Raw genomic sequence first — 20135 nt, forward strand, 5'->3', positions numbered from 1 at the left:
CAGAATCTGCAGAATGAGGTGTATCAGGCTTTAGATGCCACAAGAGGAGAGAATAATGCTTTGCTTAGGGCTGTAATAGGCTGTTTTGACTCATATTTTCCTGCCTTGCCAGTAGAGTCCGTTACACGCTGTTGAGCACGTGGCATAAATCGCTGTCATCTCTGGGGCAAGTAATTGAGAATTTTCTATTTTGAACATAAAACTGTTGACTTTTCACTATTTCAGCCCATGGAAACTTCTCAAACAGGATGTACTGCAAAGTAGCCAAGGACAGAGAGAAAGGGCCACGGTGTCCCATGCTGTGCACATGGGTCTGATGGAAACTTCTGACGTGAGCGCTGATGTTCTCTCTCTTCCTTTCTGCAGCCTGGCAGGGAAACACATCCCCTCACCCATGGGGCTGCTCTGTGGGTTGGTGTTTGCTCTTTCAAAGACCCAGGGTGTTAAAGGAGGTGCAGGGCTCTGAAGGGCACTGATTAGAAGCTGCCTGGCCGTGTGTGAGTGGGCAGCTGGAGAGTGGCCAGCCTGGCCGTGGGTGTTGCCATGCACTGGGGGCACCAGGAGGGCTCTCAGTGCTGATGGGCACTTCTGGTGTGTGGGCTGGCACACAGCCTGCAGGAACTGCTCTGTCAGAGACCTGCAGATTGGCCAAACTTGCACAGACCCTCTGGGAAATAGTGGAAAGCCCATCCTCAGTGTAAACATTGCTCAGCCCTTCACCACACTTTCTAATCTCAATTTCAAACCAAGCAGTAATTTAGGTTGCTAAGAGAAAAGACTGACAGAATACAATATGAAAAAGCTTTTGTACAGCCCTATCCTTTGGAAATGTTGGGGTGCAATAGTTGTGCTTTTTGCATGTGCCAGCAGTACGTGCAAACACACCCAAGCGGTTTTCACGTGGAGCAGCACACAGCATGGACAGCTTCAGTCAAGTCTGATCAACTTAAACGCAAACAAAACAAAGCGTGATGATGGCAATTGGAGGGTGAACAAGAGTTCACTCTGGAATAGTGGCTGGGAGTCCCGAAGTCAGAGAGAGCCTGTGGAGGTGAAAATTCCAGCGGTCTGTAGGCGGCAGCAGAGCCCCGCGCTTGCCGCCTTTGTTCCCGCAGCCGCGGAGCCGCCAACAAAGCGCTTTCCAGGAAGGTATTTTTGGTGGAGATTTTGTGGGCTTTATCCCAGTTCCAGTGCAGAGAGATGAAAGCAGACATCTGGCTGCCGGACTCATTTTCTATATTGATTCATTTCAAAATCCAGCAATGGAACAGGCTTTGTCAGAGAGGCAAGTCTCCTCTCTTCCATCCTTTTGCAACAAGCTAAGAATGTTGAAGTCTTTTTGCACTTTTTAACTCGCTCCACTGAAGATAATAATATCTATTTGTTCAATATTTTCTCTCTATCAACCTCATCCACAGGCCAGAGACTTCTCTGTGTTTCTGGATGGTGGGGCAGAAGTCACAGGAGACCCCAGTGGAAGACAATGGCTGCCAAAGGTTCCCACACCTTTCTGCCTCACCATGTCATGAATTCCAGCTGCATTTCCTTTACACATTTGCAGCAGTAACTCGATACAACTGCATCTCTCTGGGCACTGCTGGTGCTTTTGCAAATTACATTATTTGTAAAAAACAAAACTGGGTTATCAGGATGGTGAGTAGTTGAACTCTGTGAGGAACAACTGAAATTCTCTGGGGTGGTGACGTGGTCCTGGGCATGGTCCTGGCCGCTCCCAGCCCTGGATGACATTGCCAGCTGGTGCTGGATTTGACCTTTAGCATGTCAGCTGTTGGCTGCTCTCTGACCTTCAGGCACAGCAGTCATCCCTCTCCTCCCAAAGGTACAGAAAGTTCAAACATCGACTAAAGTGAGGTGCTTACCTTAATGGCTTTTCTCAAAGGGCTGAGCACTTACCATGCCAGGGAGAGCTGCAGAGGAGAAAGTTGTTTAGCCCTCAGCTTGATGCAGTGAGAGCCAAATAATCCCTGAATTGCAGGGAAAATGTAGCCCCCAACACCATTTTGACTAGCTGTAGTTGAGGACTTTGAAGGCTCTGTTTCTCAGTGAACATTCTGCAAGCCCAGGACCTTCCCTCTCCTCCATGCCCCCATGGGGATGAAAAGGAAAGGAAAGGTTGCTGCAAATGGCTGAATTTCTGTGTCCAGGGTGTTGAGAGCTGACCCCTAATGAATGTGCCATGTTGGGGGTCTCAGAGTGTCAATGGCAGTGTGGGGACCTGCCCGAGCTTGTCTCCTAAGCTGGTGTTTGGAACAATGGCACTAAAGCCTGGGGTCACTTCACACCCCTGCAGATGGCCATGTGGTGCAGATGTGTGCCCAGGTGCTGAGCTGGAGCCTCAGGGCTGCTCCAGAGGACCAAAGCCACCTCATCTCCTGATTGGACCTTTGCTGGGTGCCAAAAAGGATCTACAAGAAACTCTGAACACACTGCAGCAGCTGCAGTTTATACACAGTGCTTTGCCCTTGGATGTTGGACACTTTCAGCCCCAATCCTTCATTAAGTGGATGGACAAGACAGAAGTTGGCTATTAAATCCACTCAGCAGAATGGGAATGTGGGGCAGTAACTCCCTTTCCCAAACAGGAACTACCAATTTCTTATTCCAGTGAGTATGAGCATCCTCCCCTTTCTAGCAGGCAGAGGTACAGTGTTTTCAATACTTACTCTTTCCATCTGACTAGACAGCTCTCTCAAACACCAATACCTATAATTACATATATTATGTATATTTGTATATACATATTACACATGCTAATTATATCTACAGAGGCATTAAAACATTTACCCTGCTTGACTTCAGTTTTATTTTAAAGTTGGCAACATCCAACCAACATTAGGAATATGCTGTATAAATAAGTAGAGTTTATTTAGATTTATTCAACAGTGTTTACAACAATTAAGTAACCACATCTCTTTAAGTCCTGATCTCCTGGCTGGCATGTCACCTACATGTGATCATTCACCTTCAGCTGGAGCAGCTGGTTCTTCCTGGATTTATTTAATGGGGCCAATTTCACAAATGACCTGGAAGAGGCACATTGGGTGGAATTTGCTCTGCCAATGTCTGTCTAATGGGAGAATATTTGGGCATTGGTGTAGTTTTTTTAATAAGCAGATATTTTCTGGGCTGTCTTACTCCTTTTGGCTTGATTTCTGCCCTTCCAGTTGCTTTATGATACTGGAGATGCCCTAAATGCCTTCTCAGGGTGAGTGTGAAGGTGCTATGTCAGTGTTACCTGTTCCATCCTACCAACACCAGGATGTCTGAGGTACCAGCTGCTCACTGGGGCTCCTGGGCCTCTTAGGGATATTTCAAGTAATAACAGTGTCATTTCCCTTCATTGAAAATGAGCTTTGTGCAGATGAGGGGTGGGAAGGGAGTTGGGCTCAATGATCCTTGGGGGTTCCTTCCAACCCAGGCTATTCTATAACTCTGATGATTTTTCTACATTGGGCATTTTAAGTTTGAAAGCAAAGTACACTTTGTTTTTGCTTTCAGCCTCTTCCTCCAGTTTCACCCTTGTGAGTGCTGGTGTGAACACAGTGACAAGGCTGCACAGGGAACAATTTGGCTGGAGAAACCTCTCCCTCTGTGAAAATTATCTCATTTCAGAAGTTCTTTTCAGTCTGTGGAGGATTCATGTGAGCTGGTCAAAGGCTCTCCTGGGAGCTTCCCTACAGCACCTCCAGCCTCCCTGAACCCCACTTCAGCATGGCACAGCTCACTGACATTCATTGTGTGCAGCCAGTGTCTTTTCAGGTGGGTTTTGTGAAGCCACACACATTTAATCAACCTGTGAGATCAGGATTCAGTCTTTGCTCCCACTGCATACCCAGTGCTGCCCCTAAAGCAAAGGAGGGCTGTTGCCCCCACTTATTCTTGCTCTCATTTAGATCTTATCAAGGCTGTCAATACCACTGATTTACTGGGCACTTGGAAAAAGCACAATTACTTGGAGAAATCAGTATGATGAGAAAACCAAAGTGGTGTCTGGGTGAGTGGGAACACAGTGCTGGGCTCCACCAGCATCTGCACAAGTGCCTTCTGCTCCACACACAGCACCTGCTTCTCCAGGGCCCTAGACATCCCCCAGAGGGCACAAAAGCAAAGCAGGATCCCTGTGCAGTAAGTTACCAGCAGCTCCTGGTGAGCTCATGAGCTGGAGCGAGGTTTGCTATTGCATCACCTGCTCCAAAACATGCTCAGAACCACGGCTGCACAGGAACAGGACCCAAACCTACCCACTGCTGGGTGCTCCCAACCACCCCAGGGAGAAACGTGCTGTGGGTGCTGTGCAGCTCTTTGCCATTGCCCACACAGAGACTGGTGTGGTGGAGCTTTGCAGGAATCCAGGAAAGATCCCACCCCATGCCTGCCTAGGATGCAGCTCTGCACAGGCAATGGAGCCCCATTCTGGAGAGCCCCTGACCCCCAGGCTGAGCACTTGGCCAGGGCTCTCCAGCCAGCCCATCCTGCAGTGCTGGGGGCTGACAGACAGGGACTCCTCTTCCATCTCTTGGTGGGACAAAAAACCACCCACCCTATTGTTCACAGCCATCCTCTCCAAGTTTATAAATAAACCCCATTTCCCTGCTGTCTTTGTGCTTTTCCATTTTGACGCACCCTCGATTTCCTCCTGTTCCAGAGCCCTTCAAACAAACAGATCCTTTTTTTGCTGTTGGTTTGCTTCCTGCCAGCCCGAGTGCAGCAGGCGCCGCCGGCCGTGCCCGGGCGCAGGTGCCAGGATGCCGAGCACCAGGACAGGGTTATCTGAGAGTTTCCCAGAAATTACCCTGTGTTGGAGGTGTGGGTGTTAATGTGCAACTTGGTGACAAAGCAGCTGGGTTTATTGCATGTGCAGCATGTTGGCAATGGGAGGAGGATGCTGAGAAGTCTGGGGATGGAATGTGGGAGCCTGGTGCTGTCCCAAATAAGTCTTCCCTCTACAGGGTGAGGCACAGCAGTCAGGCTCCTTCAAATCCAAGCATGAAGTGGGTGATGCACAGGATTCACCGCTGCCCAGCCAGGATCACAACTCCACTGTCCTAAAAGTACTGGAGTGCTTAAAACAAGGTAATTCCCCAATTAATTTTAATGGTGATACTTAATTTCCAAGCATTTTAAAGCCCATTTTTTGCTGGCAATGTGCAGCTCTTTAGCATCAATAGTGGTTACCAGCATCTTTTGGGTAAATATTTAAGGAACACTAAAATCCACCCATGATCTATATAACTGCCCTTCTCTCTGTATCGATATTGAGGATTGCTCATGTAATACATGGCTGTATTAGATGTGATCATAAATGCAGGTCTGTGCCCTGGGCCAGCACAAGGAAGGGTGTGTTTTGCCTTTTCAGCATTTGCATTGCAAGGGCAGGCTAACTTTTAACTCTCTTTCTAATATTCACAGCATCTTGGTGAAATCTCTGTCCACTGACTGAAGCCTGGGGTACAGGCAGAGCAGGAGAGGGCAGGGATGCTCTGAGCATCATGGTGCTGTAGGGTGAGATGTGGGTATCAATTAAGCTTTCCCTTTTTGTTCCTTTTTGACTACTTCAACTGAAACCAATCTCCTGACAAACACTGAGGGCTAGCTAGCATAGATGTTATGACAGCCCATCTGCCTCCTAAGGTAAAAAACCCCTATTGGGTTTTTAATATCCAGCTGGGTCATTCCCAAGCAGAAGTGAAGTTGTCATCTCCCCTATCTTAGCCACTAAGGTTAAAAAACAGCAGAGAGAGAAGTGTTAAAATATCTTAATACCTGAAATTCAGGTAGGAAAACAAAAACTAGCCAGGAAAAGAGCTGTGCTGCGCTGTAACAACACGTGGGCAGCCCCTGTGCTGGGGCACGGCAGCCCTGCCCTGGTGACGTTTGGGTGCTCATGGTTTCACCCCAGCTCGCCGCACTGCAAGCGGGTGTCTCCAGTTATTTGACATCTCCCTTCCTTCTCCCGAAGGCCGAGACGTCTGTCTGTGCACATCCCGCCCATGTCTGGAGCCAGCAGCTCCAAAGGGGAGCAGAATCAGACGGCGGAGTTTCCCCGCTCCGCTGCCTTTGTGTGCAAACCGGGTTTATCTGTATTGTTTGACCAGCGCCAGCAAATTACACCCTGCCTAATGCGTCGTTAGGGAGAGGCAATTAAATACCAAACCAACGAGTATTGCGGCCAGCGTGACTGGGGAGAAGCAGCTGCAATCTGCATGGCAGCTGGGAGAGAAGGGTGGAAAACATGAACCTCTCTGTTTGTGTCTTTGCTCTACCCTCTGCCGTGTCTGCCTGGTGAAACCTGCGCGGGGCAGGCTTTGGCAGGAAGCAGGCGGGATTATGCCTGGATCCAGTGAGTTTTCACTGGTTTGACCTCAGCCCAAGTGGATGGCAGTGCCCAGCCTGTGTGGTGCTGGGTCAGGTCACCAGAGGTCACAGGAGTTTGCTTTTGCCCTGCAGAGCATTCCTCCAGCTGCTTTGCAGTCCTATGGGCTGTTCTTGCAGGCACATGCTATGCATCCCTCTAGGATTTAGTGCTCCAGCTCAGCTTCCCATCAAATCAACCCTGTGTTTCTATGGCATCTTCTTCAGTGCCCTTGTGCCCAAGCTCCTGACACTGAGCTGGTGTCAGTGGCACTCTGCCAGCAGCCTCCTGTGCTGTCCCCATGGGATTTTCTGTCCTTGTCCTGCTTCACCTGCCATGATCAACAGCACATTCACATCTCCCAACGCTGAATCACCCCAAGTGTTTTTCAGACCACAAATCCTGTTGCTAATCCTGGACACCCTAATGAATCATTTTTTCCCCCCAGATGCTGTGAGCACCCTAGGGGAGGGAGCCATTTTGCTGTGGCCTGGAGTGTTTTATCAGTGTTGTACAAATAAACAGGTGTAGGTTTTTGAACCAGGATCTCTGGAATCATCTTCTTGCAGGTGCTGAGAGAATTTCTGGGTAGATTAGAGGGCTACCTTTGCATCTTTAAGAATCACTGAAGTGATGTTCATGGTGGAGCAGGCAATGACTCCAATCATTGGAGTCTCATCAGAGCCAAGGATTTAAGCTGGCTGTGTGACCAAGTCATCTGCCACCAAGATCAGCCATCTGAAATGTAGAGCAGATCATTTGTGCTGCTCACTGTCACCAGCTGTCTGAGAGCCAGCAGTCCCAGGTTTATAGAGGGTTTTGTGAGCCCTAAACAAAGGGTGCTCAGGGGGTTCCCAGAAGGGGAATACCCATGGCAGGGCAGCACGTCAGTAACAGAACAATCATGTTCCTGCCAAAGCCATTGCCCACAATCAGCTGATTGCTGATTTAAGCAAGGGCATTCTGCCAGCTTGGCCCTATCAGGAACCCACAGTCACTCTTTCCTGCCCTGCACATTGGTTTGGGGCATTTTATGTGGTTTTATTCTGCAAGCTGTTTGCTCTTTGGGGGATCCTACAAAATCTGGGTCCTAGGGGAAACAACAGTCACAGGGAAGGGTACCAGGTTAGAAATGCAATGAATGGGTCACACTGATTATTGTCTTTACAACCAGAGATTTTTCTAGGCCAGGCAGTGCAGACCAAACCTCTTCTTCAGGCAGGTATCTGGCAGCACTGTGAGAGCCATCATCAGTGGAATCAGAGCAGGTGAGGATTAGTGAATGAATTGCAAAGGGAGTAATGCACTGGCTGGGGGGGAGCAGAAGGGCTGGGGGTCCCACTCAGCAGAGCTGGGACCTGCACAGAAGAAGGGTCAGGCCCAGCAGCAGTGCCTTTTGCTGTGACATGTTTGCCATAAGATGCAGGGATCTCAGTCCATTGGAAGCCATCCATGTGGGATTGCTGTGGGCACAAACCAGGGGCTGGGATGCTGAGACTCTCCCCTGGTGCTGCTGCAATGATCAGCCATGGCCAGGGTGAAGACAGAGGATGCCAGGCAGGATCAGCCTGGGAAGATGCACAATCCTTCTCCTTAGTTACAATGGCAGGGGGCAGAGGAAGATGAAAAGGAAGCTGTAGGGAAATACTGGGGGGAGAAAATAGGTTTTAAAGATAATGTTGGCACATGAACAAATGGGTATTAACTGCTGGGGGCTGCTGGGAGACTGGGAAATTTGTGAAGGGGATTATATGACGTGGCTGCTCAGAATAGTTGGACTAAATGACCCAGCCTATCCCCTCTGGTTTTGCCTTCCCCTTATGGCACCAGGTGTTTGGAGTAGCAGCAGGGCTGGTCTATTTGTATTTGAATATTAGGATGTCAAGCAAGTAAAAATGAGAAAAACTGCATCCAAACACTGGTATGCTTTTTCTGTTCTTGGGATGCACCAGAAAACCCTCCTGCATCAGCTTCTGAGGTCAAAATCTGCCTGGCAGTGGCCTGCAGAGGCACAGTGAGCTGTTGGAGGGAGATGCTTGTAAGAAGTGAGGGAAATCATTAGGTAACAGCAATTACACTGCAAGAATCACGAGTTGTCTCTCCATGCATTGCCCCCACACTGAACCAGCAGAGCTGCTGGCTGCTGGCACTGGATGCTCCCAGGGTTCCTCCCAAAGCAGAGCTCCTCCTGGGAAGCACTGTCCCCTCCCAGCCAGGTGCTCCCTTGCCCAGCTGGTGTCCATCACTGTGGCTCCACAGCCAGGGGCTGCTTTCCCCTGCCCACTGGGGAGTGGCATTAGGGCCAAGAGCAGCATCCCTGTGCCCCCCAGCCTCCAAAACCAACCCAGCAGCCTTTGCCCATCAGGTTCCTGCAGTCTTTCCCTGGGCACTGACCCTTCCTTCTGCCTGCAGGTGAGCATTAACTCCAGGTCTGACCATGACCTCTTAGCCCATGACATTTTTTTCTAAAGTTTAACAAATTTTTAAAGCTAAACCTTTATCCAGCCTTTTATTTTGAATAAGCAGCATTCTTCCCTTCCTTTGAAGGGAAGAATGTAATTTTTCACTATTATTTAGTTGCTGCTGTTGCTGGAGACAGATGTCAGCTGTGCCCTGACGGATTTCACCACTTTAACACCAGGCCCAGGTACCACAAAGCCCAAGTTAGCCATGAAATCCAAGGAAACGGATTTTACTGTGCAAATTTGAGGTTTTTCTCTTTGTAGAAACTATCTGATGAGTTCGAGCTGCAAAAGCTTTGACAAAGCAGAAATAAAGTATTGCTGAAGAGACACTCTGGGATGTGCAAAGCTGAGCCCCTGCCCCTCCAAAATCCTGGGCATCATTTCTGCATGCTCCATCTTGGGGGGAATGGCTGGAAACCTCCCAGGACTCTTCCCCTTGTAAAGCCTCTGCCTCCCTTTTCCTTTAGGCTTTATCTTCTCCAGCCAGTTTGCCAAGACACAAGGCCTGAGGGGGTGAAAGGGAAAAAAGCAGGTGCAGAGTGTGCACAGCCCCAGAGATGCCTGGTTTCACAGCAGTCACCACCTCAGGAAGGCCAGCCTGAGCTAATACATCAAAACACAGGGCCAGGTTGTGTGCCATGACATCAGTCAAAAGGCCAGCTGAGTGGAGGGACACAGGACATTCAAAAGTGAGAAGAGGCTCAAACCTCCATTGGGAGGTGTGGGATTCTCTTTCTCTGCTCTTCCCACAGTGGATCCTTCTAGGTTTATCCCAATGGCTCCTCAGTCCTAGCCCAGAAAGCACAAATCCCAAAAATGTGTTGAATGTCGATGTCTTGGATGTCACATTACTTAGTCTAACATAAAAACTCAAAGCTGAAGCATGCAAAATTGCACACTGAGAATATTACAAGATCCTCCTGGCTGGAGCAATGTCAAATGGCATTCTCTTGATGTGCCAGCCCAGCCCAGACTCAAGGATCAATTGGTGTATTCCTAGGAGTGATGTAAAGCTTTCCTTTGAACAGGCTGAGAACTGTATCCCCCACTTGGCTCTTTGCACCAGGGGAGACACTCTGGGACCTTTTGCCACATCCATCCTCCCACCTGCCTTAGCAGGTCCCATCCACTCCTTACAGAGCCATCCAGACTCACCAGGAATATTCAGCGTTTAATCCACCCACCAAGAGATGTGCCTTTTTTCTGCTTGGCACAAGGCAATTTCAGACCATATGTGTGCTTTTCCTTAAGAGTGGGCAAGAAAAATTCTTTATTATTTTTATATCAGAACTGCATGGGAGCTACTGTGAAAGGCCAAGTGTGAATGGCAGAGAACAAGTAGGAGCTGAGAAGAGCTCGTGCCATCTCCTCTGAGACAGAAAACCTACTATTACAAAGATGGAGAGTGGGAGGGCAATTAGAAGGCTGGAAGTGAAAAAAAAAATAGCTTATTGTAAAAGCAGAGATCAAAGCTCAGGTTTGCCTGATGAATGCTGAGATCAGGAGATCAGGGGGCACCACACAGGATTTCAGGGAGGGTCAATCGTTACAGGATTGTAAGGAGGGATTTTAAAGGAAATTACGTAGAAGCTTTAGAGGTACTAGCAGGATGAAACTGTGAATAACAGCACATAAATGGATCTGAGTGATGCAGTATGGTTGGGCAAGGCAGGAGCAGGCAAGAGGGACCATCACCACTATTTGTAGCTTGGTTATTTCTAGCACACACTAAGAGAGAGAGAGCATCAGGGACAGATAGCAGAGGCAAAGTGGCAGCATGGGCAGCCAGAGACACAATCAGAAAAACCAGGGAGCTTCCTGAGCCCCAGCAAAGGATGGGGATTGCTCAGGAGCCTGAGGACCCCACCTTATGCATGACAGCTGCTGGAGCAGACACTCAAAAGCCTGACAAGAGCCTTTCTCCTGGGGCATCTCAGAGTTATCCTGATCTCTTGTTCAATTTAGGGAGCAATTGGGGAAGTGAAAGGCCATTGTAATGATGGCTTCAGAAGAGGGCTGGATGCATCCACCCAGTCTGGGTCTGGCCAAGTGAGAGGCAGGCTCTAACAGCATCCCAAGGACATGGAGCCCTTGGCTGCAAACATCCACCAGCCCCTCAGAAGGATGTGTGTCCCTGCTGTAAATCACAGTCCTGTGTCACGCCCTGGGACAAGGGACAGCAGGCAGCAATAGCAGGTGGCAGCCGGGGCCTGGCAGGACAGCCTGGAGCCAGGGCTCCAGGGCAGAGCCACATGTATTAATTATTGACTAGTGAAAGAAGAGATATGAGATTTCACTGGCTTCTGTGTAGCTCTCTGTGCAGGCAGGTTTCTGCACCCCAATTAAATCACGCTTGGGCAAGGACAGGGGCATTACCTGCACTCACCATTGGGCTGGGGCACTTGGCTGACCCTAAGGAGTGATGCCAGTTATACTAAAATCTTCCTGGGTCCAACACCAAAATCAAGGTTTTAGAAGTCAACCAGGTTCCATGAGAGATCTCCTCCCCATCCAGCTGCTTTAGATCAGCTCTAGCCCATCACCACCTCCACAACTGTGTCCATTAAGAAAAAACCACCCTCCAAACAATTTTTCAATATCTTTATATCACTCTCGTGCAGCAAGAAATGTCTGCCCATGGCAGACAGGCAGCACAACTCTCACTTGGAAAATGAGTTAGTCCTTCAAAAAGGACTGCAGCAGGCTTTTAAAGGCAGGTGAAATTTTATAAAAGGATTACTTTGGGATTATCCTGAAAGGAGAGAGAGCAGGTGCTCCCAGGAGCTTTTGCAGACCAAAATCCAGGGTTGTCTTGGCCTCCACCCTTTAAAACCCTCTCTGAACCCTGCTAAGTCTGTTCAGGGAGTGATTTACACTGGTGCTGCCACTGGAACAAACTGAATGGATAACACCTGCAATGTGGGGAAACAGCTGCTGTGTGTGATACCACCAGAACAAGGTCAAAATAAACCCACCAAAGGGGACTTACCATTTGTACTCAGAGCAGTGGCTCTGTTTTCCTCTGTTCAGAACAACATGGACACCCCACACACACATGAGATGATTCCCATGGCAGAGGGTAAGGGATGCTCACTCCCTCCCCAAGGAGTTTCTCATGGCATCTCAACCACCTGGCAGCATTGCACCTAAACCCACACCTTGCTGTTATGCAGCACTGCAAAATAAAGCACTCCAGCAATCTTCCCTCTTATCTAACCCAATCCATGGTGGGGTGGATGTTTTCCCCACTTCCACAGGTGTGAATCTGACAACATCACTGTGGGCACCCAACCTCTGCACCCCTGGGCCAGGCTGCCCTGGCTGTGCCACGCTGTACTGAGGGCAGCCTGCAGCCACAGGCTGCTGATAAAAGCTCCAGGGATCTCCCACGTTGTGAGCACTGCCTTGGCCACCTGCCAACAGTGTGGGCAGCAGGGCTGAGCCAGTGGCTCACCCCATCTCACCCCAGCTCCCATTTCCATGGGCCCATGGGGCTGCACTCAGATCTTCCTTTTTTGTCCGAGAAGCAGCTTCTCCATCGCCTTGCAGAGAAAAAACTGACAGTGAGACTTCAGGATGAGCTCAAAGGTTGAACAGAGAACAAGAGAAGGGAAATAAAGAGAGCATGCCCTTAACTGGCTGTGTTTAAAAGGCTGCAGTGGATGAGAGTGCTGGACCATGGCTGCTGAATATGCAGAGATGGAAATACTGCGAAACTTCTTCCCTTATCACTCCTTCTGTGTTGCCTCCATGATTGTGTGCTTCCCACTGCCCACCTTTTTTTTGTACCCCACAGTCCACATACTATAAAGCCTCCTTTCCTCTTGAGCCAGTTCACTTGAAATGTCTGCCCTTGGACCATTCCCTCAGGAATACTTTTCTCTGTGGAAGGACTTTTGAAGAGAAATTATCCTGGAACTTGACTAGAAAGGAAAGGGATCAAAATTATGATTGTTCTGGCTTCAAACATGAGATGTCACACTTGGAAAAATGGTACCTGCTAGTGATGGCTGAATCTGCATCAATTCATACAAAAATTGCTAGAGAAGTGCTGTGCAGGTGCACAAGGAGGACCCAGAAATGCAGTAGGCAACAGAGGATGCTACTATTAGGCACAAGATCCACAGTATGGACTCTGGAGGGTCATATACAGCCTTATCTTCTGGGAGAGGGGCTGAGATTTTTAAACCATCTTATTTTTAAGCAATCAATGTGGTGTGCTTTCAGCAATGACCTCCTGTACTTTAAGGTGAGGTGATGGAAACCCTTCTGCCTGATGGCGAGCCAGCTAAAAGGTGCCCTCAGTGTCCAGCCAAACTGGACAGCTGCTTATGTCTAGGTCTGCAGTGAGTGCAACTGGGATTGATCAGAGCAGTCATACCACCAGCTCAACCCCTGCACAATTAGAAAGCCAGGGACTTTCTGGGTGATGTTTTAATGGGAGTGTTTGTCCATGCATGCTTGTAAAGCAGGAATCATGTCTTATCTCAGCTAGTCAGTGGAGTTAATAAAGCCAAGTGCATTCTGAGTCCTTGGCTTGCCTGGATGGACCCTATGGCTCAGCCTGGCTGCCACCTCCACCTCTGCTGCAGTCAGCCTTGCTTTCCCAGCTGAAATCCTGCTCTTGGGGATGGCCAGTCTCCTGTGGGTGCTGAGCACACCTGAGCCTGGCAGCGGCGTTCTGTCCCACTCTGCTACCAGCACCCCAGGCTCTGCCTTCTTCTCCACTCTTCCTCAGGCCACAACTAAATCGAGATGATGCTTGGTGCCCTCCCCCTACACCCTCCCGTTCTGGGCCGCCAAAGGCAGTGATGGGACAAGTCGTGGCATGGTTGATGTGGCAGCAGCCATGTGGTGCTGGCGGCACGGGGGAGGTGCCATATGGCCACGGGAGAGGCTGTGCTGAGCCGCCCTGCACGGGGAGCTGACCCAGCCCCGGCATGTGCAGTGGGAAGGGCATGTGACCGATGAAATCTTCCCTAAAATAGCCGGCTGGCCCCCAGCACTTGGGAGCAGCGGGATTTCATTGCATGCGCTGCAGTGTGGGGCACCGTCCCCTCTCAGGTGATTCAGGTCCCCGTGATGCTGCAGGCTCCAGGTACCAATTAACACTTACTAATGCTCCTGAACGCCACCACGATCTCTCTGCTCTGCCCTCCAGCCCGTTCCCGTCCCTGTGGACCCCACGGCAGCCAGGTGCGAGCAGGTCCCCACGCCCCAGCACATCTCTGGGGCGATGCTTCTCCCCAGCCGCTCCCACAGGGCTCTTCAGTGCAACCAGACCGACCCGACCGGCCGGGCAGGAGCGGGCTTTGTGCTGCGAACGTAGCTCCGTGTTTCGGGTGCTGCTGTCACGATGGAAGGGGAGCCAGGAGGGTGTTGGAGGTCACTTGCTGCCAGCCTGGTGCTAGTAGAGTCCACTCCGCCTACCCCCTCAAAATTCATTGCAAATGGCTTCTGGAAGTGCAAACCGTTCTTCTCCTCTGTCCGAGTCAGGTCCTGCGCTCTCCTCTGGGCGCAGCTGCTCTTTCTCACCTCCCTGAGCGCAAAACAAGGGGACAGCAATCTGTAGTGTGCCTGCCCTGACCCGCAGGGATGGATACGGAGGGGGTGAGGGAGGCTGGTGCATCCCTTGCCGGCCCTCCGCCTTCGGTGTACTTTGGAAAAAAAACCTATTTATTAATTGCTTTTAGAGTCTGAACCCAGAGAGAGCTTCCTGGGGGGCACTGGCTAATAGCGGAGGAGTCATATGACATTAAATCGCTGGAGCTTCGTGCCGAGGGACCCCTTTGGAGTTCGGGGCTGTGTCTGGAGCGCTGGCCCCATCGCCCCCAAGGGCTGGAGCAGCATGGGCTGTCACGCTGGGTCCCTGATCAGGAACGGACCCTCAGGCAGTGGCGGGAGGTGACACGGGGTGACAAGGGGCAGGTCTGGCTGTGCCTCTGTGTGCTGGGGGCGGGCACAGCCGGGCCCCCGCCGCTACCCCGGCACCCCATGCCCGGGGGAGCGGTGCCACCGCCGCCGGCGCAGCGGCCGCTGCCCCTTTCCAAGGGGTCGTTCCCCCTGCGGAGCTGTAACACATCCCGCGCTGCTGAGCACCGAGCCGCCGGTGTCCCCCGCCCCGGGACCAGCCCGGCCCTGCCCCGCCGCCCCCCCGCGCCGCCGGCGCTCGCACTCCGCAGGCGCGGCCGGGCCGGGCCGCCCCGCCGGGGCGCGGGGGGGGCGGGACGGCGGCGGCCCGTGGGGCGACACAGCGGCGGCAGCGCTGGGACCGCGGCGGCCGCCGGGCTCGCCGGCAGACGGACGGACGGACGGACGCAGCGCCGCACGGGGAGGCGGCGGGGCATGGGGAAGCGCGGCCGGCCGCGGAGGGAGCCGCGGAGCGAGTCGCGGAGCGCAGGGGCGGCCGGCGGGGCCCGGTGCCCCCTCGGGGACATCTGCAACACGAGCCCCGCGGCGGGCATGGACACCTTCCTCTACAACGTGCAGGTGCTGCTGGAGGCCGCCAGCTACCTGGAGCGGATCGAGAAGGAGAATAAAAGTAAGTGCGGGCTGGAGGCTGTGGCCGCGAGTGTGCGTGACCGCGGGGCGGTCAAGGGGAGTAAGAAAAATAACCCAAACTTTCGGCTGGCTGCGGGGGCCGGCGACGCAGTGACAAAGGGCGCCGGGACCGGCCTGCAGCCCCCGCGGCACAGGCGTGCGTGCGACCCTCGCCGCCACCGGGGACACCGGGCCCGGGGGGAAAGTTTGGGATGGAGAGCGGAGCGGGACGGCGCGGGGAGGGGGGGGGCGCATCTCCGGTTCTCGGGAAGAGCGGACTCGGAGGGGCTCCGAGAGGGGCCAGGGGGGCGGCGAGCCCCGCGCGGAGCCGGAGCCGGTGGCGGAGCCGGAGCGGCGGGGGAGGAGGCGATGACACGTCCCCGCTCCCCCCGCCGGGGCATGGGCAGAGTCACGTAGGCAAGTGGCAGCGCTCGCCAGGTAGCCGGCGGGGAGGAGAGGGCAGGGCAGAGCAGTGCAGGGCAGGGCAGGGCGAGCGTCCGGTGCGGGGCGGTGGCCAGCCGCGCCGCTAGCCTCCTGCTCCGCGGGCGCGGAGGGTGCGCGTAGCCCGCGGCTGTGCCCCGCGGAGCGGTCTCTCGAGCGGGCACGCGAGCTGCGAGGGACAGCGGCACGGCGGGGAAGGAGCGCTCTGGGAACAAAGGGGCGGCCGCGGCCCGCGGCGGAGCGCGGCGCAGCGCGGACCCCGCGCAGTGGCGGAGCGCGCTCCAGCGGCGCTGCGCGCGGCGCGCCCCGCCCCGCGGGCGGACACATGGTTCGCACATGGAGCCAGCGCGCCGCGCTCATTGGCCGGTGCGTCCCGGGGGCGGAGCCGCACGCTCCGCGCCGCCAATCACGGCGCCGGGGTCTCCCTGTGACGTCACGCGTTGCCGAGCGGGCCGGGGGGGCGCGGGCCCGGGGCTCGGCCGGGGGGGCTCGGCCGGGGGCTGCTGCGAGCCCGGGGGTGTCACTGCGAACCCCGCCGGGAGCCCCGGCTCCGCTGCGGCACCGCCGCTTGGCCCGCGTTTTCCTCGGGTTTCTCTGTTACTCTTTGTTTTAGCCTTTATTTTTATTTTTGAAATTTTTCTTTTTAATTTTGTCTGCCCTCCTCCTTTTCATGTTTGGTGTTCCCCCCCCCCCCACTCCTTTTTTTTTCCTCTGCAGAGCATGTGCTGCGTTTTGTTTTCATTTTAACTTTACAAAGGGATCCGCGAGTCCCTCGCCACGCGTCTCCATCGCAGCATCACCCTCTGGCTCCGCTCATCCCCTATGGCAGCTATAGGTGCAGGTGACGATATAGGGTGTCCTTGTTCTGCGGGAGAAGCTGCGTGCCCGCAGGCTGCCAGGGAAAGGGATCCCACTGCGGAGGAGCTGCTCTGCCGCTAAAGCTGCAGCCAAAAGCCCTTGCTCATTGCTCGCCCAGAACAAATCCAGGCTCCTTTTCTGTTTTGGAAAGTTGAGTTAATATTGGGGTGGGATTTTTTTCTCATGTGGTAATTGTTGTTTCGTAATGAATCTGCAAAGCCAAGCGTCCAAGAAGCTGAGCTGCACCACAAGCAGCAGCTGCGAGCAGGAAAATGACAGGAGATACCAGCAAGAACTGGGTTTGCATATGAAAACAACAGCACCCCTGGTTTGGAAATTGAGTGTGAGACCGCTGGTTTAGGTTTGTTTTTTTCTCAACAAGGGCTCATGTTGTGAAGAGGGACTGTCAAAATCATGGATTTTTTTCCGGGTGGGGGGAGATAGATGGATAGTATCTGAAATTTTATATGCTCCATTTAAAAATGCATCATTTTATATGGTTCCTTGTTTGGAAAATGAGTAGGACAGCAGGATACAGGATTTTTTTATTGCTAGATTTTTAAAAGAGGTGTTTGCATCTAAACATCTCCATTCCTGAACACTTGTTTTCACTGAAGCTTTCACTAGTAATTGTTGAAGTCATAATGTTGAAAATCATCACTTTTATTAGGCAATTCTGCAAAACCTTTCAGTATTTTAATGTGCAATCAGGACATTTTAGGGTGAAAAGTCCCATTTAACCAAAGGTTCAGCTGGTGAACGTGCTGTTCAGAACGTGACCATCATATACCAGGCAGCTTTTACATGTTGCTCCCAAACAAAGAAAAATGCTGCTGGGATTGGAAAACAATCTCTGAGCATTACTGGCCCTATCTAAACTGAGGAACAGCTGCAGAAGCGGGAGGGTTATATCCTAATGCATATACATCTCATTTCTGGGAAGGGATTTGCATGCAGAGCTCAGGTTATTGCAGCAAGAGAATGCTGTGCCCTTTCGTCTGCCAGGGCAGGGGTCATTGCTCAGCGCTGGCAGCCTGGCAGAGATGTTGCTAATGGCTGGTCACTCCTCATTACAGTCTCTGAACTCACAGTTAGCAATAATAGGGGAGCCCAGCTCAAAAAAGTTTGGTGATGGAGGCTGCCAGACTCGGTTGCAGTCAGACTTGGTGCTTGCCTGCTTCCTGCAGGATGCCCAGGTCATTTGACCACGGTGTTACGCAGGGCTGTAATGAGCTATTTTGGTGTTACTCCCATCAGGAAGGTGGCTGAGTCACAGCCCTGTTGTGCCAGGTGCTGTACATGCAGGGGAGTGACAGTGCCCTGCCCCAAGGAAACAGTCTTAAAAAAATAGAGGTGACAGGTAGATGTTTGTCTCTTCCTGGCCAGGATGGGTGACAGGGACAGAGCTGGGTAAAGCACCAAGATACTGGTTGGGATCCGCACCACAGTGGTATGGAAGCTGAAAGGCTTCAGTAGCCAAAGGAAGGAATTTAAGGAAGGGTTATTAAAGGCTCTGAGAGCTCAAGTGGTTTTCCTCGTAGTTCTACAGTTTCTGATAAACCACACTCAGCGTCCTCATTCATTCTCCCAAGCCTTTGGTGGCTGTGCCACATTATTCACCTTCTCAAAACACTGTCCTCAGCAGGAGCAGATGCTGCTTGTTAGAGGGGCCCCCTGAGAGGTGGACACAACCTCTTCTCTTGTGGATCCAAATGCTTGGATGTCCCAGATGTGCATGTCACACCTTCTGGTGATAGAGGAGCAACTACAAGGATGTTTTCTGTCTCCAAAACACACCTACCCTTGTCTGCAGGTCACTGGTGTGAGGTAGACAGCAGAGCTTTCTGTGTCTAGGGCAGGACTTTCAGATAAGGCAGGAGTTTCTTACCCGCCTGAAGCTCAGACAGAAATACTGAGATGATTATGATCTGCATTTATAGGTCCCACATCCTATCGTTGTAGTCATGAATAATAGCAGAGGGGCCATGGGTTGGCTGGGTGGTGTGGAAACAGAACCACAGGGCAGAGAGCTATGGAGCAGGGTAGGATGTACTGTCAGGGCAGGGGGAGACTGTTGGCCTCTCAGCACCCCTCTTATAGTATTCACTTATATTTTAAAATATTAGAATAAAAATTACCTGTGGTACAGTACAGTGACAGGGAAGGTTAGAGTCCTCTTATCAAACTCCATGGGTAAGCAGGAGTATTTTAGCTACTGCCATATAACTGAATTATTTTTCCAGTTGAGCCTCTGGGAGTGAATAACAGTGCTGCTTGCCTTCTTGCTGTAGTTCTCATGGTGAGACCACAAAACCCATTCCCAACACACCTTGCTAACTGACATGTACAGGTTTCCAAATGACCTGTTTCTAGAAATTTAAGCTTGGTATCCAAGGAATAGAAACGTCACAGGGAGAAAGTTACAGTGGCTGTTTTCAGAAATGAAAGTTGTGCTGAGAGCAGCTCTGTTGATATATCTGTAACCTCTGCAAATGCCACTTCATTAATAAGCATGGCTGAAAATCTGTAGCAGCTGAAATGCTGGGGTTTGGAAGATGTTTTTAACAGAGTAAACTCAGCTGAGGTTTAGTATGTGTCAGGCATCCCCTTTGTGTGTGTGGACTCATGTTTTTGTCAGTAGGAGTTGCACAAACGTGTGATGAATCCTTCGGATACGATGACTTATCTGTAATAGGCATGGTGTGTAATACATTCTGATCTCACTACAGATACAGACGTGTGTTGCCATATCCTCTTCCAAAAGCATGAAGGCAATCAAGTCTCTGTAACAGGGGTGACAAGTTCACAAGTCTAATAGAAGTGTGTATGCATGGGACAGGGGACCTTGGCCCCTCACAGGAGACAGCTAGATCTTCTTCAAGTGCTGGCTATGTTTATTGATCTTCTGACCAGGAATAACAAATAGGTGATCTTAGATTTGTCCTTTGCTCCTGAGGGAGAGGACAACTGAGCCTTGGGGATGAGTTAATAGTATCTTCATCATGTGGCTCCTTCCATTGTTTATGTGCTATTTAGGGTCTTTTTCTGACAAACCAAAGAAATGTCAGAAACCTGCAATTAGCAGAGGGCAGAAAGAGCTGAGACTGCCTTTGGTCTGTGTGCAGAGCTCCCATTGTATCAATGAGAGCTGAACATGTGGCTCAAGGTCAGAGTAGATGGTATGGATCTTATGGTGATGTGATCTGTAGAGCAGTGTGGGACCCCTTTATTTATATATTTTTCATCCAACTCACAGTAAACCCCTTTCATTCCTCCTGGTTCACAACCTGGCCACAGTGATTCATGCGTTTGCCACTTCCAGGCTGGGGGATTTTGACTCATGCTGTTTGGACCTCAGCATAGAATTCAGAAGGAAGCCACAGCAGGAGAAATGATAGGGCAAAGGTAAAACCATGGTACTGTGCCAGAAGCACTGCTGAGAATCCATCACATCCAGC

At 51.6% G+C, this 20135-nt stretch overlaps 1 protein-coding gene across 1 annotated transcript in view; it reads left to right on the forward strand.

The window, feature by feature from the left end:
* Positions 1–15040: 15040 nt before the first annotated feature.
* The window catches only part of MXI1 (MAX interactor 1, dimerization protein), a 55473-nt gene continuing 50378 nt past the window's right edge, over positions 15041–20135 (forward strand). Inside the window, exon 1 of the mRNA XM_079313226.1 lies at positions 15041–15379. Coding sequence (XP_079169352.1) covers positions 15184–15379 — 196 coding nt within the window. The 5' untranslated portion in view covers positions 15041–15183. The remainder of the gene's footprint in view (positions 15380–20135) is intronic.

Source organism: Erithacus rubecula (assembly GCF_903797595.1).
Source record: "Erithacus rubecula genome assembly, chromosome: 9".
NCBI lineage: Eukaryota > Metazoa > Chordata > Aves > Passeriformes > Muscicapidae > Erithacus > Erithacus rubecula.